Source organism: Chaetodon trifascialis, chromosome 9 (assembly GCF_039877785.1).
Source record: "Chaetodon trifascialis isolate fChaTrf1 chromosome 9, fChaTrf1.hap1, whole genome shotgun sequence".
NCBI classification, from domain to species: domain Eukaryota; kingdom Metazoa; phylum Chordata; class Actinopteri; order Chaetodontiformes; family Chaetodontidae; genus Chaetodon; species Chaetodon trifascialis.
In genome coordinates, this window is record NC_092064.1 from 13,857,228 (window position 1) to 13,880,787 (window position 23,560).

At 45.4% G+C, this 23,560-nt stretch overlaps 1 protein-coding gene across 13 annotated transcripts in view; it reads left to right on the forward strand.

Moving 5' to 3' along the window:
• mecom (MDS1 and EVI1 complex locus) overlaps positions 1 to 17,559 on the forward strand; it is a 129,218-nt gene extending 111,659 nt beyond the window's left edge. For 5 of the 13 annotated variants that reach the window (XM_070971086.1, XM_070971088.1, XM_070971092.1 and 2 more), the window contains 10 exons: positions 2,889 to 4,284; positions 4,469 to 4,559; positions 6,019 to 6,045; positions 9,884 to 10,050; positions 10,287 to 10,364; positions 11,924 to 12,093; positions 13,315 to 13,459; positions 15,399 to 15,641; positions 15,743 to 15,929; positions 16,036 to 17,559. In XM_070971086.1, coding sequence (XP_070827187.1) covers positions 2,889 to 4,284; positions 4,469 to 4,559; positions 6,019 to 6,045; positions 9,884 to 10,050; positions 10,287 to 10,364; positions 11,924 to 12,093; positions 13,315 to 13,459; positions 15,399 to 15,641; positions 15,743 to 15,929; positions 16,036 to 16,170 — 2,639 coding nt within the window. In that variant the 3' untranslated portion in view covers positions 16,171 to 17,559. The remainder of the gene's footprint in view (positions 1 to 2,888; positions 4,285 to 4,468; positions 4,560 to 6,018; positions 6,046 to 9,883; positions 10,051 to 10,286; positions 10,365 to 11,923; positions 12,094 to 13,314; positions 13,460 to 15,398; positions 15,642 to 15,742; positions 15,930 to 16,035) is intronic. The other 8 variants (XM_070971087.1, XM_070971094.1, XM_070971091.1 and 5 more) reach the window with 3 other exon arrangements.
• Positions 17,560 to 23,560: the final 6,001 nt, after the last annotated feature.

A 23,560-nucleotide genomic window follows, 5' to 3' on the forward strand; every position in this document is an offset into this window, starting at 1 on the left:
TGATAGCAGCGTTTAAACTAGCATGTAATTTGACTCATTCCCACTTGGACTAACCTTACGGTCATCTCTCACAGCTTCACCTTCTGTTGATGCTACAGCTAACAGGCTTTTTATTTCTTAGTTGCTTCTCTCTCTCTCTCTCTCTCTCTCTCTCTCTCACACACACACACACACATACACACCTCTTGTCCCTGCTCTTCAGTAAACGCTAACTCCTGCAAGACCCAAACACATTGTGACCTTTCACACTTTCACCACCTCACTCCGCAGATCTGATCTCCTTCCCCTAAAGCATTCTGACCTTCACCCTTTGCCCCGTCTCTCTTTCCCTGACCCTGCACATCGACCCACTCGCATACGAACACACACACAGAAACCTGTCCGCACACCAAATACACACTCTTTCCTCCTTCTCAAACAAACATGCATTAACACACTCACACATACATACATATACATAGGGTGACTGCATCTCCGCTGCAGACCTCTGACTCCCCTCTCTCCTCCTCTCTCCCTCCGCCACATGCACCATTCCTCACAAATAGCAACCACATGTACAGCCCTCTTCCTTGTGCTCCCTCTGAATAGGAGTCCATTTGCTGTAATCAGCAGAAAATATGCAGGTTTAAAAACAACTAATGGCTGTGTAAAAAAGACAAAGCAGCTTCAAACATGACGGCAGCCCGGGAGAGACCATGTGTGTGTCCCAAGTGTTTGTTTGTGCGGGTGCTCTTGAAGCGTATCTATGTGTTTTGAACAGTGATGTGCTGTATGCACACATGATGCTGTTCATATGTTAGTGCACATGATTTGTCAACGATGTGTGTGTGTGTGTGTGTGCATGTGTGTGTTTGTCAGAGCTTCTCTATTAAAGCGAACCACTCAGGCCTGCTGGGTTGTTCATTTAAACACCCTGCTAGCCGCTTTTTAGCCACCGCTGTCCTCTCAGGAATGTGTTTATAATATTTTGTTTCAGTTTATTAAGAGCTGACGAGTCCACGCGTGTAGTGAATCAGATCTCACATTCAGTGTGTCATGCGTGTGTGTTGTTAGTCTGTAAATGTCACAGCTACATGATTTATGGTGCATGGCTTTTTCTTGTCGTTTGCTTGGGCCATGTGGCTATACTTGTTAAACCACACACACAAAGAGAGAGTAATAGAGGCAGCTACCCTTATACACACTGAGTAGAAAGATTTAATGACTCTTATTTACTATTAGAAATTATTTATTCATTGTTTCACAAAATTAATTACATTCCCAAGTAGACATATTTCCTGCCTCACTGTGAATGCCCATGGCCTAAACTCAAACAGATTCATCTAAATCAACTGAAAGGTATTCAGATGCAGTTTCCAAATTTCTTCATCTGTGCTCAAGACACATTTGCAACTTCCAGAGAGGAGCCATCATGTGCAAAATCAAAGGAATCAGGCAATCTTCTTTTTCTTTCCCAGATGTTTTCACAATGTTTTCAACTACCTTTCTGCCCTGATTGTGTCTGCCAAAGCCAAGCCACAAATATACTTCATTTCAATTTAGTTTTCTCGGTCTATTCATTAAAATAGACTTTTTTTTTACAAGATTACATTCACTCTTGGCTCAAGCATTCTCATTTGGCGTTCCTCTGGGGTGTTTATTTAAATCTGTTTCCACAATACTTTTCCCGCTCTTCCCCTCCATCTCCTTAAATTGCCTCTTGTGCACCTTGTGGCTGGAAGGCATCCAAAGTATGCAGAAGTGTAATCACAGTGTGAGCCTAACCACTTCCTTATCCTCGTTTTGAAGATATAGTAACAATGTGAGCAAAATCAATCATCCAGAGCTGCTTCTAACTGCTTTCTGATATTATCGGATGATCAAAGTCTTATTCAAATGTCAGCTGCAGTGTAGCTGATCTGCAAAATGTCCTATGGTGTGGGAGAGCCACAGCGAAGTAGAACATCTTCCATTTCATAAACTGCATTCTTGACTTTTATTAGAATAGTAAGAGGGAAAAGCATGGGAAAACAATAACTTCTTAGCTACCGTCCTCCCTTAGTAAATTCAAACAAGCCCTCCGCTAGATAATGTTGACAGACTAATAATGGCAAGAGATAATGTCAGACAGTGAGGTTTTGTCTCAGGACCGGGTGTTGCCACTGTACGTCTATCAGGGTCAGACAGAGCGACACACAGGCACACAAGGGTTGACTGTGGGAAGGTCACTTAGTGCAGGATGACAGGGACCCAGCTATGGGGACACGGTGAGGGGGTGATGGGGGAGGCCCGGAGGGGGAAGAGGGAAGAGGGGCAGTAGAGGACGTGAGACCTGTCCCTGGGAACCGGACTGCAGGATAGGATTCATTCAACTCCGCTTCCTTCACAAACTTAAAATAGAGCCATTGTACTGCATGCGGCTGAGAATGTGTGTGTGTATCTGCATGTCAGTATGCCTGTGTGTCTGTGTGTTGTGTTATTCAGTTTCGCTGTTATGTGAATATTTTGTTAATGTGCCTGCATGTCCGTGTGTGTCCGTGTGTGATTGTTTATGGACTCCCTGGGAGCGTCCCTGGGAGGACAATGGGGCCCAAGATGCCTGGGAATTTGGTTTGATGTGCAGGTGATGAGTGGCAGCAACTGACTCACACCGTCAGCCAAACAGTTTCCCTTACAATGCCAGGATCTGGACACACCTCTCCTCCTTATTTTGCTGGAAAACTGCTGTCAGAGTATTGATGGGAACACGAGCATATTATTCATACTGTGTTTCCTCTGCCTTAGCCTTAGTCAGCCTGAAGCATGTTAACTAGACATGTCACACCGTGTGCTGTTTTTTTGTGTGTGTGTGCAAGTCGGTGTGTGTCGCGTACTGATACCTTCTATATCTTGTCTCCTTGTCCCTCCAGGTGAGGTATGCCACAAGTCCTACACCCAGTTCTCTAACCTGTGCCGCCACAAACGCATGCATGCTGACTGCCGCACGCAGATCAAGTGCAAGGACTGTGGGCAGATGTTTAGCACCACATCCTCCCTCAACAAACACCGGCGCTTCTGTGAAGGGAAAAACCATTTCACAGCAGGGGGATTGTTCGCCCAGGGTATGCCACTCCCTGGCGCCCCTGGCTTGGACAAATCAGCTCTGGCGATGGGCCACAGCAGTGCTGGGCTGGCTGATTACTTTGGGGCTAGCCGGCACCATGGTGGGCTTACCTTCCCCGCTGCCCCAGCGTTTCCCTTCAGCTTCCCTGGCCTCTTCCCCTCTGGACTCTACCACCGGCCACCACTGATTCCTGCCACCTCTCCTGTCAGACAACCAACTCATGCACCTGTTGCTGGGCATGGTGCAGAGCTAAGTAAGAGTCCACTGCTACCTCCCAGCCCTGGAGGTCTGGAGTCCCAAGAGCTCCTCAAGGCTCTGCGTAAAGATGGTGGTGGTGCACCTGGCAACCTGATACCAGGTTTGGAGCCCCAAACCCAGGGCTCCTCGTCCTCCACAAAGCAGCGGAACAAGCAAAGCGACCAGTCTGAGAGCAGTGACCTGGACGATGTCAGCACCCCTAGTGGAAGTGATCTGGAGAGCACATCGGGCTCCGAGCTGGAGAGTGACATGGACAGTGAGAGAGAAAGGGGAGCTGCCCGAGAAAATGGCAAAGGCCCCAAGAGGAAGGCAAGTGAAGGAGACCCCCAGAGCCCCAGCCTGACTGGCAGCAGTGCTGCTAAAGACTTTCCGGGCCCTTCCCTCATCCCATCCTCGCTGGACGAGCACACAGCTGTAACAGGGGCTGTAAATGACTCTATTAAGGCCATTGCCTCCATTGCTGAGAAGTATTTTGGCTCCACAGGGCTGGCTGGCCTGCAGGACAAGAAGGTCGGGTCCCTGCCCTACCCCTCCATGTTCCCACTGCCTTTCTTCCCAGCTTTTTCTCCTCCAGTTTACCCTTTTCCAGACAGGGACCTCCGACCTCCAGGCCTGAAGGGTGAGCCACAGTCTCCAGCAGATGATTCCAAGAAGGCCCAGGGCAAATCCTCATCCGAGTCACCATTTGACCTCACTACTAAGCGAAAGGAGGAGAAGTCTGCCTCGATTGCCTCCTCCAAGGCAGAGGCTTCCCACTCCACTGGTCAGGATCAACCGCTAGACCTGAGCCTGGGGACCAGGGGCCGTGGACGCAATCCAAGAGAGGAGGAGATGAAGAATAACCAGGGGTATGAAGAGGAGAAGGCAGTGGTGGAGATCCCAAAAGCTGACACTTCCTTACAACATGCCAGGCCAACCCCTTTCTTCATGGATCCCATCTACAGGTATTGTTATTCCCAGTAGCTTAGCTTAAGGTCACCACTGCAGTTTTACATGATGTAAACAGTACAGCATAGCTGCATGCAAGAGTATATAATCGCAAATTGCAATTTTTTGTAACAGTGAATATCAGTGTGCCAGTCTTTGCTGTTGTGCATGCGTTAAGAACTGACAGAAATCTACTATTAGCAGGGTTGAGAAGAGGAGAATGAGCGATCCGTTTGAGACTCTGAAAGACAAGTACATGCGGCCGGCTCCAGGCTTCCTCTTCCATCCACAGGTAGGTTCTGACTGTGGCAGCAGCACGAACTGCGACACTTAGAACTGGGGCATTGAGAGGGCATGTAATAAGATGGCTTAGACTTTGTTTACACAAAGGAAATTCTCACCTGTGCAAATGTGCTTTTGTTATCTTTCCTTATTCAGTTTATTTGGTTTTGCAGTTGAACTTAGATGTCTATATTGGCCCTAGACTGAATGAATAGACAGTAACAGCACTACTTTGTCTGGGCAGCTCTTGGTCACGTAACCTGCAACATCACTGATACAAGTTCAATGTTAGCTTCTTACATCTGCTGATGTGTCTTAAACCAGGCAAGATATATATTCTTCCTATAAGGAGCTCCAAATCAAAATTGTGGTCCCAGGCTGACCAAACTGGATTAATGAGGATTAGTATGTGGCTCCAGCCTCCTCCAAGCTACTGCCTGTTTAGGCCCGTTGTTGGCTCTCTGAAACACTGTGACACATCTTCCCATAACATATCTTTCATTACAGTATAAAAAATGATATGCTGTTAAAGCAATGATTTCTGCCCCTGGGTTCAGTATTTCCACTGTGAGACTCCGTGAATGTCTGTGTGTGTGTGTGTGTGTGTGTGTGTGTGTGTGTGTGTGTGTGTGTGTGTGTGTGTGTGTGTGTGTGTGTGTGTTTGCATGCACGTAGGTGTATGCATGCGTGTCTATGACGTGTTGCATTGACGTTCATTTGTTCAATCTTGCCCCACGGGTGAGAACGGTCCTTCGGAAAGTGAAAACACCACTTTCTCAGGCATAAGATGTTTTTTTCCTCTTTTCTGGCCGTTTCAGGTCTGGTTTTTACAGGCTGTTTCATTTGTCTGATTTATGTCCCCTGTCCAGACTGCTGCTTGGGCCCAGCCTGCAGCAGCCACATGGCCGTCCCACACGCCTTAATGAGGTGTCCTATCAGTAGAAACACTAACAGAGTGCTTAGGCCATCTTTATGACTTTATGATGTCTGGACACACAAATCATTCCCAGAAACAGCAGACCCGGGTAGGTCTAAGCCAGACCAGGCAAGGGGCCCTTCTGTATACTTTTGAGGGGGTTTGTTTTCAGTCACCTGACTCACTCTTGAGCCATATATCAAAAAAGAGGTTGCAAAGCTGAGCTTTTTTCAACCTTTAGTGATTCAGCTTTTTTATTTCCTGGCAGGAAATTTTACTGCGAAGCAATACTGGCTTAGATTACATACTGGAATTCTATTTGTAGCCTGCCATAATGAGCTTATTGAACATCAGGAAGTGTTGGGAACTATTAGAGCCTCCTATAATTCCAGCGCCATAACTCTTGCAGATACGCAGCTCATTGCTCATTCAAACTTAATCACGAGACCCGTCATTCCCTCTCTACCCATATGTGTCCAATCAAAAGCTGTTGATTCATGCGCCACTTCCTGGTTCTGACTGCTGTCTCTTTTCCTTCTGTTCCGGCCCTCAGTTTCGTTTGCCAGATCAGAGAACTTGGGTAAGTTCCTCTACCTGTACCTCTACCAAACAGACCCCATCCCCTAATTAATGCATGGGCTGCATAACAGTTTACAACTGACATCACCCAGCATTCGCATGGCTTTAGCCCATCACGCACTGACTGGACTTGTGTCCATTTCTGGCCATAGAACCACCTACATATGCTAATTCAAAGAAATTTCATCTGTTTGAAATGTTTATGTTGCGCTGTACATGACATACTGTAATGTTACTTTGGAGTGATTGGCCTTGAGTATTTGATCGCTGCTTTTGATTTGTTTACATCTTAAATTTGGACACGTTCCCTTTCCGATTCATATGAGATGGTTTAAATGGGGATTTCCATCTGAGCTACACCCTGTCCATCCAGCGGCTCTGAATATATGTGTGCTTATTTGGAGAATGAAGCAGGATTCTTACAAATGGGCATGGAGGCGGATTAGTGGAAGGTGGGGTGGATGGTGGTGTTTAGGGGGGCTGCTTTACATCAACGCAAGGGTAACAGTCTCTTTGGGACATTGGCGGGGGGAGCAGGGGGGTTTGTTCCTCCCTCCAAACATCTGGTTCCCGATAAAGATCAACAATTGAGAATGCATCTCGCTAATTAAGGCCCTCACAGCATCACTGACATCTGAAGATAGCCAATCAACTGCTGGTCCCTGAGCGACGCTACAGCAACAAGCAAGTTCACAGACACACACACACAGTGCCCGGGGGAAAGGACAAGGGGGTTTCGGGAGGTGTGTGTGTGTTGGGTGTGTGTGTGTGTTGGGTGTGTGTGTGTGTGTGTGTGTGTGTGTGTGTGTGTGTGTGTGTGTGTGTCTCTTATACAAAGAAGTAGGAGGGTTATAAAACCTTTGAAAAATCACTTTAGAGCAAAATGTGGAGCCGTTTATCCTCTTGTCCTTAGCCCTGAGTCGAACATATCACACACACAGCATTGTCAGACGGTGGCCTAATGAACCTGGCTCACCATCCATAAAAATGTGTAATCACCGGATTGGATATGTGAATCATTTACTGCTCGACTGCAGACAAAGCATGTGGCTGCTTTAGAGAAACTGCCAAAACACCTTCAGTTGCTTTTGACAACTGAATCTACAAAGGATTGTTTTCTCTTCTTACACCAACATGGATGATGCAACAGTGGTTTCAAAATCATCATCATCAGTTTATATCTTGTCCAAAGCTCAATTGTTCCTGAATTAAGTTTTCCAGGATTTTTCATCTTGACATCTTGAATTTGCCAAAGCACTGTTCCAGTGACAAGTGCCGAGTATCCAAAGACTATTTCATTCTGCTACATACAGCCAAACAAATACCAACATCTCATTTATAACAAAGACTCTGCCTTTCATGTAAAGGAAACGGAGGCAAAGGTTGACCCAAGGTGTGAGATTAAACTCTTAATAGAGTGGAGCAGCATGAGTGGGCCGAGGTGGGATCAGAATTCCTCAGTCGATGGAGGCGGGATGGAGTAGTTTCAGCTCTAAAAAGTGTCTTATCGGACAGGCTCGATACTGCCGACAGCTTTAGGGGCCTTAATGTTCCCAAGAGTTATGGGTTCTCGTTGAGCAAGGCAGACAAACTGAGCATTTACTCCAGTGGCTGAAAAGAGCCCAATGAAATACACAGTGCACGCTGAAAAGAAATATGAAAGCATTTCACCTCCCTCCTCCCCACAATTCCTTGCCTATCTTTCAATCCATTGCCTCTCTTCTCTCTCTCTTTCTCTGACTCTCCCTTGCCTTTGATTCATGGCATGCAGCATTGGCATATTCATAATCAAACGGACCTGACACTCCACATCCTCCCTCAGTGGGAACGTCGACGGCTGCGGCAGGAACTTTACACCCCGCCGTCACTCCTAATCAGCCGCTCCCGACACCAGGCTCCACCATCATCCATCAGCCCTCCTCTCTCCGGGCTCTGTTCTCTCTCTCTCTTTCTTTCTTTCTTTCTTTCTTTCTTTCTTTCTTTCTTTCTTTCTTTCTTTCTTTCTTTCTTCTTCCTTCCCACTCTCCTCCTCTATCATCTAGTCCTTCATCACGCTTCTTCTCCAATTCTCTTCCTCTGTTTGTCTCCCCTTGGTCTGCTCCATCTTGGCGTGAAGCCTGAGAGTGACAGGGGGTGAAAGCAGGAGATGAAATGTCAGAGTTGGAGCACGGCTCCGGTGGAGGACCTGAATCACCATTGATTTGTTGCCTTATTGAAATAAGGCTAAGAAACAGGCTGAAAATTCAATACAAGCAAAATAATGCAAATTTGCGTGGGCCCTTTAAAAAAAAGACGAAGTGCGTGTGTGTGTGTGTATGTGTGTGTATGTGAGATGGGCTGACAGGCCCTGCGGCCTACTGGGACCCCCTCACCTGCCCCTCCCTCTCTCCTCCTCCCCCTAGTTCTCCCTCCACTCCCCCTCCAGCCCCCGCTCCTCCCCCATCCCGCCCCTCTCAGCACAGCGATATCATTATTACCCGTGTCTGGCCCTTGATCAGTAATGTCAACATCTTTCATATTGACGAATGTGCTGTCTGCCCGCATTGTGCACAGAATAGTTTACAGCCCGGCAGTGGACATGAATCACTCCTCTGCCACACACACACACACACACACACACACACACACACACACGCACACACACACATGTATCTCACAACGCACAGATACACACTGAGCACGTACAATCTTGCTCACATACTACACACATGCACACACATCCTGCATACACACTCATACATACAAATGCAACACATTCTTCTCTTTCACACACACATACATTTATTTTCTCTTTCACACACATTGACGGCAATTAATCAGCTACGGCCACCATGCAGCACATAGTGTCTCGTCCATACACACACACACACACACACACACGCACACACACACACACACACACACACACACACACACACACACACACACATAGACAAACTGACGAGTACACATATTTCCTCAGAGAGTATCTGATGAAAGTAAATGTTCAGCTTCATTAGTAGATTGGCTGCAGTCCTTAATCCTGTGTGTATGTGTGTTTATGTATTCACTCTACATGCATATGTGTATTTGCAATGAGAACAAGTTGGCTGCGTTTAACATTCACTTTCACACCTGCTCTCCACTGACCATGAATGGGAGCATGCTGTTTTTTGTTTAACTGCAAAGTTGTAAATCAGTATCAAATGCACTTTTGTGCACATATACCGGGGATTTGACCTTGTGATTCATGAATCATTGATGAATGTCATAATAAGAATTCACCCAATACCTGTTTCACTTCATTTCACCTGGTGTGATGCCTGTAAACAAGTCAGTTTGTTTGACTCGTCAGTCCAACAAGCTGTGAATGAGTATGTATAGAAAGTATTAATTGTGTATTCAGTGGGAAATATTGAACAGAAATTTGAATCAAATCTATAAATATTTGCCATTTGTGCTTAAAGAAGAAATGTAAAAATTATGGTTTCTGGATTCTTTCATTGTTTCATGTGCCCTTACTGCTGTAGTAGCCTGAATTATTCATTGCCTTTGGCTTTTTTCATTTTATTGCATTCTGCACCAGAAACTAAAAAAAGTATCCAACCGCATCCTGCAGCGTAATTGCACGGCTATCTGCAGCATCCAAGCTGTGAAAATTTGCAGTGTCTTCCAACTCTATTTTCATTTCTTAAATGTGCAATCTCACATCACTTTCAGAATTTTTTTGTGACCCAACTGACATGTTCAAGCACCAGTTTCTTTGCTTCGCATGCTGGACTTGCTGAATGAGCACTCAGTATGTATTGAAGCGCACGGCTCACCCCTTGCTCTGTCCTTTCTCTCTACTGTCTCTGCAGATGTCAGCCATCGAGAACATGGCAGAGAAGCTGGAGACATTTGGCTCCTTGAAGCCAGAGTCTGGTGACCTGCTGCGCTCCGTCCCCTCCATGTTTGACTTCAGAGCCCCGCCCTCTGCACTCCCAGAGACGCTGCTGCGCAAAGGCAAGGAGCGCTACACATGCAGGTAACTGTGACGACTGCTTTGGCATGTGTTATTTTAATTTTTCATCCTCATGTTGGTCATTAACATTCCTCTGTCGAAAATAGTGTTTTTTCCGAATACTTTCATGGAAGTCTTTTCTAAGTGTGGTGGGTGTTTTTGTGGGTACATTTACTTTTTCTGATGTGTCATACAGGTTTTTACATTTCTAAATTATTGTAGGTACACCATACTTAAAAGTGTTCTTTATTGCTTTGTAGATATTGTGGCAAAATATTCCCGCGCTCTGCCAACCTGACCCGCCACCTCAGGACTCATACAGGAGAGCAACCATACAGGTAAGAGTCTTTCTACAAGTGTGTGTGCGCGTGCGTGCATGCGTGCGTGCGTGCGTGCATGCGTGCACATTCCAACAGAAACATGCTGGCTGAACATCCTCCTCTCTCGCCTTCTGCCAGCACTTCTAAATGTATCCTCCTCACTTCCAAGAATACACACCATCGAAAACTAAACTATCATCCAAATCATCTAGAATCCCATTTTGCACAATAGCGCGTTAGCTCCAGAGCAAACACACTTTCACACAGCGTGTTCTCGAGCAAACAGGGAGATGGAGAGATGTAGCTCATTTGGTAACAGCGCATGGATGTTTTCCCAGGGAATTCTTGTCCACAGTTAGAAAAGAGTTTATGTGTGTTTTCTTGTGCTGTAAAAGCTTGGAATAATTATCCTACTGCTAAATAATTTGCCTGATGAAAAATGGTGTCCGTCGCCAGGGTGACAGGAAGAGGGGGGTACTGAAGCTGGGCTGGTAAGAGAGAAGAGTGGAGAAGAAGGGAGGAAGTTTGGTGAAAAATTGGGGTGATGAGGAGCGCGGGCAGATGTCCAGGCCCGGCAGCTGTGGTCATTTCTCTCGTGCATATGAGGCCAAACTCGATGTGATCTGCAAGGCTGCTGGCTACTTGCCCTGAGCCAAGTGGGGCTTTTCTTGCCAGCTAAAAAGGTTATCACAAGATTAAGTTCTTTTTTGCTGGAATCACAGTCTTGTTGGCAAATCAGGCAAAAAGATGCACAAAGTTTCCTCGCATACCGTTTCACCGGTGCAAATGTCTCCCTGCATTTCCATGTCCACACTGCCGAGTTTTCCAGGTGCTGCTGAGGTAGAAGTAACAATGCAGCAGCACTTCAATACACATGTAAAAAATCAATCTTGCATTTACTACATTTGGATAATGAGTAAGCCCTGGCTAGCACTGCTCGGCTTTGTAGTTACTAAGGTAGTGGAATGTTGGCCCAAAGCTTGGAGGAGGCCTGCTGACCACAGGGGAGAGAGAAAGACAGACGCAGGCCTCTACTGCCCCAGCCTGATAGCCTGCACTCCACACGCTGGCATGCCATTAAAGATCACCGCTGTTTATTGTAATTTTTTGTGGAGATAACCGGGGGGTTTCCTGAGGGACAGCCAATCGAGCGAGCTAATTCCACCAGAAGAAAAGATGTAATCTTCTCGTATAATTTTGCATGAAGAAACTTGGCAAGAGGCTCTAATTTTGCAGGGCTAGAACCAAATCTGTTGCGTGCTTATTTTGTGAGAGAAGAATGCAATTTTATTGCGCTGGCTGGAGATAAGAGGCAGAGCTGTTTCACCTTAAACAAGCTCTTCCATCATGTCTGGGACTGTGGGACTGCTGGGACTGTCTGTAAGCATGTGTGTATGTGTGTATGTCCTACATTATGTGTCCCATTATGTTTCCCACAGAACAAACCGCGGGTTCCTGATTGATTATGCAGTGCAGTTGTACTTATGACTAGCAGCTTGTGTGTGTTTTGCTGTTATTATGCTTTGCTGTTGTCATTTTGGAAGAGTTTAAGTGAAAGGCCTCCACTTTTCCTGCAGGTGTAAATACTGCGACCGCTCCTTCAGCATCTCCTCCAACCTGCAACGTCACATTCGCAACATCCACAACAAGGAAAAGCCCTTCAAGTGCCACTTGTGTGATCGTTGCTTTGGCCAACAGACCAACCTGGACCGTCACCTCAAAAAGCACGAGAACGGCAACCTGTCAGGTGAGAAGCTACGTTACTGATTCGTGACATAGCAGTGCACTGTATTTATAAATCAGTGAATAATATAAAACATTATTTACTCATGATTAGAAACAATGTTAGATGCCTGAAAATTAAAAATTTAATTGCTACTTCTGCGACAGCACAAACTGTTTTTTGAATGAGCTGCTTTAATCAGCAGCGCAACTTATGGGTTTGATGGGCTGCATCACTCTGACTCTGAATCAGCAGAACAAGCCGTGACACCTGGCCAGCAGCTGAGAGCAACAGAGGAGGTTTCCACTTAATCAGACACAATATTCACTCTATCAAATACTAAATCAGTTGTCTGCCAAGCTTTCCGCTTTGCAGCATCAAACAACCTATCCCCCAACCCACAACTCTAAGATAAAACACTGAAGATTGTTAGGAAGAAAAATTGTTCCCTCTTTCTGAAAATGATGAAACATTTGTCACTTTGGCAGGTCCATGATCCAAGCATTGTCAAAACTCTCCGAATTTTTAAATTATTGTGTACAAATGTACCAAATGTGCATGACACAGTGCACTGTAATGGAAATTTCTAGACCCCATGTGCTTTTGTACTTGGTCCCAGTGTCAGAAAATGTGAAGAAATCTTACATTTTATTTATCTTCAAATACATTTCATCTCTCTGCAAATAGCCAGCTGTTAATGCTTTACACAGTGTCCAAGGACAGGACAAGAGAGGACAAGATAAGATGGCCTGAATTGCTCTGTTGTCCTCTGAGAGGCTGCTTTTGTTCCAGTTGAAGAGAAAGTGTGGCTCACCCACTCGTCAGTGTGTATAAAAACACTGACATCTCCTGTGTTCTGGCTTCGTTTGCTCAGCTCATTCATCTGACTGCGTTGTGAGTCCATATGCATGATGTAACGGGTCTATGGTTACATCATTAGGAAAAAATTGGATTTGCAGATACAGAATATGTCACACTGTCTTAGTGACAGATTTGAAGCTACTTATAGGAACGTTTGTCAGAACAAATAAACGATGTGTCAGAAACACCCTCAGTCCTCAGTCAACATCATTTCATTTGAATTTTAAACAATGAAAACATGCATTTCAAATGCATTTTATGTGCACACAGCCATCATTTTGGAACATTATGTACAACATATCTTGTATTTGCAAAGTTGATTATATTGAAATATCAAAACACGTCTTTAGAGACTAAACTGGAATTATTTTCTTCTTTCTGCAGGCACTGCAATGTCGTCCCCGCAGTCTGAACTGGATAGCGGCAGTGCCATACTGGATGACAAAGAAGACTCCTATTTCAATGAAATAAGAAATTTCATCAGCAACACAGGCCAGAACCAGGCGTCACCGGACCCCTCTGAGGAAGGGTAAGCGCCATTTTATTGTTCATTGTGTTCATTTCTGAAGGCCTGTCTTTTCCTGATCAGATCTACAGAGCTAAACAAGATGTGTATGGATGAATATCAGTGAGCACCAGGCTCACCCAGGCTTTGTCTTTTGTCTGAAATGACACCTGGAACACTGAGCTCTTGCATTTAAAGTTCCTACATTAAAATTGTTGGACTTAAAAAGGACTCTCAGGGCTTAAATAAGTATGAATAATGGGTCAGCTGCTATCTGCCCACTTTAGACTTGCATACCACCCAGCCAGCCCTCGTTAATTATCACATCATGCTCAGAGGTCTGGAGTTAAGAGCAATCATCTGTGATGACATTTAAGATAATGGCAGGTTTTGAAAACGTGCAGGAGCTCCTTATATCGGTTGCTTTATGGCCACACGTACGAACAGATAACTGCTCATGCAGCTTCGTCTGAGCGTTATGCAAATAAATTCTTGGAGCTGTGATCAGGTCGGATAGCAGTTGAGAGGTCTGCTCAGGTCTCTGAGTTTGTTTTCACGTGCTTCGCGTTGGTGTGATCACAGAGCAGATTGTAAGTCCAGATAGAGATCTCGCAGACTGGTGTGTGATTGTGCAGAAGGGCCTGTGAGAGCAGGACCCGGCGGTAGAGCGTCAGAGGGACGGGGAGAGAAGCAGGAGGGGGGGAGCGCAGCAGTTAGCCCACCACATCTGGAACCAACATGTCTGCCTACAGGAAGAGGGTAGAGGGGGTGGGGTCAAAGGGTCGGCCCGTGTTTCCTTTCAAAGTGCTGTGCTCCTGACTACTTCTGATAGATACTTTATCCCCAGCAAATTACCACGTTTGAAAGCGTAATTAGCGAATCTGTTTTCTTAATCACAGAGCTCTCGCTCTCCTTTCTGGAGCTAGTCCCATTTCTCAGCCCCGCGTTCGACACGGCACGAATACCACCTCTCAGCCTCAAACTCTCCGTGCCAGCGGGAGCTCTGTCAAAAGCACAGCGCTATCAGCTGCTGGTGAAAGAGGAAAGATGATGTGGCTCCTGTGTGTGCTAAAAGATAATCTGCAATAATGCCCCCTCTCGCCGCCTTCTACGATCACTGCACGCTCAAATGTGTCCCCTTTAAATCCAGCGTAGGTACCCTGTTTATAGGCATCCTATAATTATGTGGTGATGTGCTCGATGTGTTTTGTTTCCTATCTATCTACGTCTCCACATCCAATTCACAGTCATCTCTGAATCCTTTGTGCGAGAAATGGCATTTTTGGGAGCTGACGAAAGACGTCCCGGAGTGTAATTAGTGAATCAGTCTTAATGTGGTTCCAGATGATTTACCAAATAGTGGTTTCCTGTGGAGCTGAGACAGAGGGACAGATTAAGACTCAGGCAGTTTGGATAGCTCGCCCTCTCTCCCTCCGCAGGGATAGAGGAATGAACCGGTTGGCAACGCTCTCATAACTCTCCCACCAAATGGGGCTGTCAGCTAAATATTTTGCCTATTAGATGAATACAAGATAGTAGAGAAAATAAACAAGGAGAGAGGCAGAGCACTCCAGTTAAGTGCTGCAATGATCAACCCAGTGCTGCTGTGCCCAAAGGGGCCCCAGAGCCTCGATGACAAACGGGATTCCGGCTCTCTCAATCCCAGCTGCCATGTCCTACATCAGATCCCTCTTCTCTTTATCCCATACGCTCCACTGTTTTTGTATATATCGAGAAAGGCTTCTCACAAGAACTAAGAAAACAAAAGCCAGCACCCGGTAAACACACGAAACCTGTTTGTAGTTTTCACTTCAGTGTCTTATTCCTTTATGTCACTAATCTAGCAAGCAGCAGAATTCTTCATTACTCTCTCTTTACTTAAAAGCAGTTTATTTTTTGTCATTTGTTCTTCCTTGCCACTTCATCAAGCAGTATCGATCTAATCAATGTTCCCGGCCTGCAGATTAAATGGTGGTCCATTTGAAGAGGGCAAGCCGCTGATGGCCAGCCATGGGTCACGTGACCTGGAAGACGAGGAAGTGGAGGAGCTTGGTGCTGATGAAGAAGAAGGGGAAGAGCCTAGCAACACGCCCGGGAAGCCGGAAGGAGAGACGCTTCCCAGCAACCTTAGTGACGACATACAAGATGGAATGGACTTCAGTGGGCCAAACGACTTGAACCTCAACTGCAAAACCTCTCCTAGGAGGTAAATTCAACACAGAGGCATACAACTTAAACATAATTTTACATTACGCTGTGAAAAGCATCTTGAATTTGCCTTCTTTCAATTTTCTGCTCGACCTTCAGGTATAAGGATAAGGAGGAGCAGAGTGGCTACTCGGCCTTGGATCATATTCGTCACTTTTCGGAAATGCGCAAGCTGGAGGAGAGTGAGCTGAGTGACGGAGATGGAGACGAGGACGATGCATCGTTTGGCTCCCCCTCTCTGACTGAGGCCGTCAAACAGCCTCTCTTTAGGAAATCTAAGTCTCAGGTAAAGGAAACATAAATAGTTCATGTGCATTCAAACCTACATGATGCACGTACATATTTGCATTTAAGCATTATACTTAAAGGTAATCCACCTCCCTCTTCCTCAGGCGTATGCCATGATGCTGTCTCTGGCTGAAAAGGACTCTCTCCACCCAGCCTCCCACAACCCGGCCACCATGTGGCACAGTCTGGCACGGGCTGCTGCTGAATCCAGTGCCATCCAGTCACTCAGCCACGTATGATGACGCCCCAGCGCTTTCCCTTTCACCTTTCGACCCCCAAACCTGACCTGTGGCACTGGGAGCCCATTGCAGGGGCTATGTGCGGGGGTCCCCTGATCGTCCACAGAGTGACTGCTGAGCAGAACCACGGCCCATCTGACTGCTGAGCGGAGCGCCTTACACACAAAGCAGGGTCACTGTCCATGCAGAGCCCAGCCCCAAACGCCCCCACCCCCAAATGATAGAGAACAAAATGTCCCTCTGAGACCTTAAAATTGATTTCTTACATTAACACCAACCAGGATGATAGCAATGATGATGATTGTGGTGAAAATAATAATGCTAAAGTAATAATAGCTGTATTTATTCTGCTGAATTTCTATGTTTTGCACAGCGAAGGCAGCTGGTGGACATGGAAGATGGATGTGCTGATGTATCATTGCTAGACTGCATTTATTGCCCAGCACATACAAAGCAAGGAGAACATTTTATGCTGAGAGGTTGGTTGTGTCTCTAAGACAGGCAGTCTCAGCCTAGTATGTTTCACTGTGCGTAAAGCATAAGAACCCCAGCTCATCTGACAAAAGTATCTTTAAAATGTGTTACAAGTGTTCCCCTTGACCCCCAGAGATCCACAGGTGTTTCTCATAAATACATGTACTTGATGATAAAAATGAAGGGTGGGGTTAGCAACCTCAGTTCAAGTGAAAACCGCTCCATGTAAGGACAGCGCTAGCAGCGCTTTAATATCACTGAAGTCATTGAAGAACAAAGAAAAAAAGTAATTGTTAAACTGAAATCAGGCCAGTTTCCCATCTGCGTTTTCATAGCTGCGTGTGTCTGCACAATCATAGCACTGTACACAAGTGTCTACCAACTGTTCTCCACTGCACTCCATCCTGCCCGCCTGCGCTATCTGTGAAAGGATATAAATAGATTGTCTTTTTAGTGGAAGAGAAGAAAACAATTTTTTTTTTTTTTTTTTTTTTTTTTGGTTTGTTTGTTTTTTACTGAGATAAGTAGCCAGTGCTGAAGTTAATTGTTGTTCTGTAAAGGGCATATGTCTTTTTTCCAAACCCTTGAATCCATCCTAGTCAGCCAACAATACCACTAAATAGCCTGAATGCTAGTCGTTAGCTACTCCATGCTCATGTGTCTTTCATTTTTAGACAATCATGATTTTGTTTTCATTTTTTTTGTTGGTGTTGTTGTTGTTATTTGCTGTTGTATGTTGAGAACTGTATTTATTTCTTGGCAAACTGTAGTTTGTTTACTGAATAGCACTGCTCTTAGCCCAGGTGAAGGGGAGATTCCTCGCCGGGCCTATCCCAGAGTTCAATGGGGTTTGTAGATTACATTTGAGTGCCGGATAGTATTAAACATACAATTCACTCCTTATTCTTCTAATGAAACCGGTCAATGAATAGATACTACTTAGGTTTTTTTTTTCTATGACAATTTAATGATTCAATTGTAAAAAATGAAAAACATTATAAAGAATGAATAATAAAAAAAGCCAGGTATAATTTCTTCATAAACGCATGATTGGTCTGGTAAGATCTGTATCTGACATTTTCTACGGTTGTCTGCAAGCTTGTGTGACGTTCGGTTCATGTTAATCCCTTGTGCCAAACTTATGATAAATAACAGATTACTTTCATTTATTCTCCCGTTTTGAGGGACCAGATTCTTCTTTGTTTGTTTATGTCGTTGTTTTGTTTATAATCGATTTTAAAAAGTAATCAGCAAGTTGAGGTACTTTGTTTTAATGCTTTCTACAATGTAACTGTTATGCATTTCAATTCAATACTGTGGGAGGAACAACTAAGAAATAAAGGACTACAATGTGGATTGACATGTCTTCCATTCTCTCTTTATTTCTCCGTAAACGTTTTACTCACCCTTTGTCTCCCATTTCCCTCACACCTCCCCACTCCATATATAGTCCTTCTGGCTGCCCATCATTTTGGCCCAAATGCTGATTTATACGAAGAGACGTGAGTCAGAGAACCACCTGGCGCTTTCTTCTGGCGCTCCCATGGCCTCCAAGAGCGAGGGAGAGCCTGAACTCTGGTCTTCTTTTTCTCTCCAGGCTTTGGCTCGTATAGAGAGAGGGGAAGGAGAGAAAAGGCTGGAGAGGGCTTGAATGTGGTAGTGGGAGCGGAGGCAGGAATGTGTCCTCTTTATTTGTGTCCGTTTGTGGGGCATGATGGATGAGTTGGGTAGATGTGATGACCTGGCTCATCGCTCAAACGCTCAATAAGAGTCCCATCCTGCAGCAGGCCTCCCCATCCGGCACCCCCCTCTGTCACTGCTGCCAGCCAACGTGGGCGGACATTGTGGCTGGGAGGGTTGGAGGTTCAGCAGCTCCATTGTCCGGAGAGTAACTGGGGTGGGGGGTTGGAGAATTGGGCATGACAGTGAAGATGGCTGGCGCTGACACTCCACATTTACAGTGCTCTTGGCACCCTAATGGATGGGGTGTTTTTTTAGGGCCTGTCGTCAGCCCTCAGGGCTCCATGGGGCGTCCAGCTTTGATGAGGTCACAGGGGGTCACGCAGTGTTGATGAGGTCAGCATGGGTTGTCCAGCTCTGATGAGGTCAGCTGCAGTGATGGTAGTGATGCCGTAAGCCAGGGCCATAATGGAGTGCAAGTGACAATGGTCCTGTGTTTTGCCACCTGTACAATTGTGGACTTATTTAAGCCAATATGATGATGTGATCCTGGAAGCAGTCATGAAACAGCTTCACGTTTCTATAAGATGTGTGCCTACAGTAACTTAAACCTGCATGTGCTGTTTTTTATCTTTGGCCACTTGAGGACACAATACAGACATATCGCCTGTTAAGATAAGATAAGATAAGATAAGATAAGATAAGATAAGATAAGATAAGACAAGACAAGACTTTACTGATCCCACAAAAATAATAGTAAATACCATAAAAATCCTACTGCCTTAAAAATTGCTATTGCTAATATTCTTATGAGAAAATTAACTAATGACATGTACTGTATTGCACCTGGGAAATACCATTGCACTATGTATATGCACAATATGTACAGTTTATAAAAGTACTGTTGCCAATATGGATAATAAATAGTGTTACTGCAGTTGAGATGGTGAACTTGTTAGCATACAGTTGCCCTTTTATAAACACAGCAGATAGGAAACTACATTAGCATCTGTTCAGAGTCACGTTTCTTACAGCCATTTTTAGTCTCTATTTCCTCCTGATGTGAATATATGTCGAAAACAATGACCTGAAAGACGTTATAAAACTCCACAGAGCTGAGGGGAACTGCAGAGCCAGGTGTAAATTCATCGTGGTTTTGTAGCTGCAAATCACCCCTTTCAATTGATCCATCACTCATCACCTTAACGACTACCATTGAAGTATAAGTCACTGTTTCTTCAGTTTTATGTAATTTGTGCTGCCGTGAAGCCAGAAACAACACGAAGCAAGCCCTAAAGGAACAGGGTCAGTGTATTGATCAAATTGTTGTTTGTAGGATCTGAGTCCCATGTTAAATAACTGGAACAAATACAGAGATGTAAGAGGGCTTCTCCTCTTGCATTAGTGCAGAAAGACTCAGCAACTCATCCCTCTGCAAGAGCAATAAAACCATACAGAAGCAAACTGTTCAAGAAGCCTTTACAAAAACTGAAATTCTACCTTTACTAGATCTGGCAGCAGGATTTTGCCACTGCCCCTCAGTGACCATGCCCACGCTGCTATTCAAATTGCCTGTCTAATTGCATCACCTACATTAAGAGCTTCCACCAGACAAAAGTTCAAAGGCACTGCCTCTTGAAAGAACACCAAAATATTATGAATAGACAGCAGTGTATTTAATGTCATTGTGTGTGGGCACTAGAGTGGAGGCAAGAGGGCACCAGGGTGATTTTGGCAGCTTAACATTTAACTGTTGTGCGTGCTCTGGTTTGATCAGTGTTGATTAGCACATGCCAATGTCACCCATGTATCCTCTCACACTTAATCAACACGTTGGGACGAGTTATTGCCGTCATTAACCCACAGCCTCTCATAAAGGGCTCAGTGTGTAGTGAAGTGTGGCTGGCAAGGCCCCTAGATGAGCGTGTGTATAAGTGTGTGTTTAAAGAGCTAAGGAAGTCAGACAGAAGAGTGTGCATTCGTCAGTGCAATCTGTTTTAGTCAAATGCAAAGCGTGTGTGTGTGTGTGTGTGTGTGTGTGTGTGTGTGTGTGTCAAAAGGACTGAATCTTCCTGCTGCTGTGTCGCTACAGTGTGTGTCTGTGGGCGGGTGGGCACACTGTGGGCAACACTTCGTGGGGCTCGGAGCCACTCAGCTAATGGGGCAGCTGGCACAGCCTCAGAATCCATCAGGCCTCGTTACGGCTGCTGTTCAGTCACCGTCCGTTCTGTCTTCCCCCCCTTCTTCTTTTTCACCCTACCCCCAGCCTTCCTTTCCTTTCCGCTGCCACCCGTTCACGCCGCCAGCTCTGTGTGGCATGTAAACTGCCCCGCTCGCCTCACTGCAACATACATCACACCCCCAGAGAGAGAGGACATCACAGCTGGCAGCTCTCACACTGATTGACTTGGCACCCGTGCTGACTGAGACGCCAGGGGAAACATTTTTGGAGAGGGAGGCATGGATGGGTGTGGGAGTGTAGCCTTTGAGCAGGGATGGAAGGGGGTAGAGGGGCTGGTATGGAGTGGTGCTTGCTAACAGTTGGCACAAGTGAGGAAGTGCTTTTGGGTGGGGAGATCCCACAAATCATCACATCAAGTTTTTGTTGTGTTTACAACAATGGTAGCACCTCCTCTGTCGGTGTCTTCCCTTTGAGTGTGTGTGTGCACAGAACAAGTGATTGCAGGCCAGTCAGACTCCTTTTCATCTTCTTCTTCTTCTTCTTCTTCTTCTTCTTCTTCTTCTTCTTGTCTGCTTATCTTCTCGTCTTTTCCCCACCCTTTTAGAAAGCAGCATAGCTTATAGTTGCCATTTCATTACACTGTTTGTTTTTCTCCCCAGAGGCTTTGGGTCATTAGTGTTATTGATGGACACTCAGCACAGTCTCAGGGAACAGACCGGCACAGAGCAGAGCAGTCGTGCACATGGTTTTAATATGACGAGTCTAATCAGGACAGGCGTGGTGGCAGCAACGTGGAGCCCGCTATTGAAATCATCTCATTCTTTGCTCATGGAGTAGATTAGAAAATAGCTCATCAAGGCTGTCAGCTGCATGTTGGAAGTAGAGGGTACAGCAGATTAGGCCTTTGGTACGACTGGAGCAATTTACACGTAAAATGTACCCTTAAGTTTGAGGCATTTTGAATATGTAAAATTAATTATGTTAATTATATTATACCATGAGCCATTCTTTTAATGTGCACTCACTGGAATCAAAGGCACTTTTCAGTGATTTTTTTTCCCACATTGAGCGCCACCCAGTGGTGAATATAGTAATGTGCACCTGCTTACATTAACTTCAACATTTCACCTATTAAATACACCTAAACAAAAAACCCTTTTATATAGTGCATGTATATAATTTCCAATAGAACAGGTTGGGAGATCATTTGTGCTGAATGCTGATACATCTACAGCAAAGATGACTTTTTTGCACCACAGATTCCAGAGTGTGGGAGAGTTCCTTGATATGCATCTTTTTGCAGCCTCGACATTTAACATTTATTTTTCCAGGCAACAGCCGAACAAATGGTGCAGGACGTGTTGAGATGATTTCCCCCTCATTCTTTTATCTGAGCTAACAGCTTTGTCAGCTGGAGTTCAAAACACTGTGGCCTTCTGGGAGATCTGGTTCAACGCAGAGGGGCAGAAATTATCTCTGGGACGTGGAGCTATGGCGTAAAGTGATAGAATCTCTTTCGCAAAGAGTGGCGTATGCTTAATTACAGCGAAAAAGTACCCATGATGCAATCTTACCTTTTACGGGCTATTTCATCGCCAGTTTCCTGCACCCTTCTCCTGCTCCCTTACTCCTGATAAGCCAGCATGCGTTCAACAGAAGGCCATTTCTTTCCTCCGTAAGCCTCTTAGCACAAAAAAGCATCTTTGTTCCTGTGTTTGCAATAAAAGAAAAGAGGCTGTCAAAGTGCTGAGATCATTTAATGCAGACCAAAATCATGCCTGAATTAGCTGCTTTTCCTATGAGCATCTTAGACCAGTTAGTGCGGTGTGCAGGCAGCACTGAGGTAAGCACACATAAGGTTTGGCTTTCACAGGACCTACATCTTGATTTTACCTAAATATCTTTAAGGGTGACAGCTCTTCATCTGTGGCACCACTGTCTGCTGTGCCACTCAGCGTTATGCGTGGAGGGCTGATCCAGCAGAGCAGTGGCCACCCAGAGCTTTGTGGATGGATGGCCTCTCTGGGCCTGTTTGACTGGAAACAGGTGTGTGTCATCTGAAGATGAAGGCCTGGCCGATAAACATTATTGGAGAACATCTGCTGCTTGTCACAACACGGGGAGAGCTGAAGCAGCCTCCCATCCATCAGCCACACCGGAGAGAGGGTGTGGGGGGCTCCATCCTCTGCTGGTGGGTCCGTTCACCCATCACTCACCCCGGGGGATGCTGGATATGGGGCGCATGTTTGGTTGGGGCACCTGCCTGCCTCTGCCCGACCAGAGCCGCCTTTGGCCGATAGAAGTGAAAATGCTCCAGCACACTTGAAAAATGCCTCAGGGAGAGCACACTCTCTCTCTGACAGTGACACACTGACACACACAGAAGAGCAGGCACATACACACACACCTTACACCACCGGGGTAACCTGCTCAGGTGCCTCCAACACCCCCACCTGCTTTAGACTACTGTCAGGGAGGCAGGCATGGCCTTAATGCTTGACCCCTCTCTGGCTGATGAGAGATGCCTGGTAGCAGCCTAGCACAAAAACACACACTGACATATCCCCACACATGATCCCATAGCTCTCTGTGACAGCTGGAACCTCTCTTCTACCTCCATACATTGCTGCACCCTCCCACCCCGCACAGAAATCAATACCATGCAACACTGCATTCTAAGCACACAGTTCAAAAATAGATGTTTAAAAGCAGGTGTACACAGATGTTTTTTGTAATTTATTTTGTCCATATTTTGTCTTTTTCTCTCTGTTTTAGTCAAAAAAACAACCACACATGATGAAGACACGTGATGAAATAAACAGACAGTTGAAAAGATAACAGTAAAAACAGAGTTTATCAATTTCATACAAACAAAATGTCAATGTAGCACCACTGACAGGTATGCCAGGAAATGAGCACAGTGGGTTATGACTGATATAACTGGCGCTGACCTGAGATATGCATGTGTATGGTAACTAATAGCAGTAGTGATATGGGACTTGTAGTCTCTATCTTCCAATATTGTATAACCATAGAAATATGTACAGGTACTGC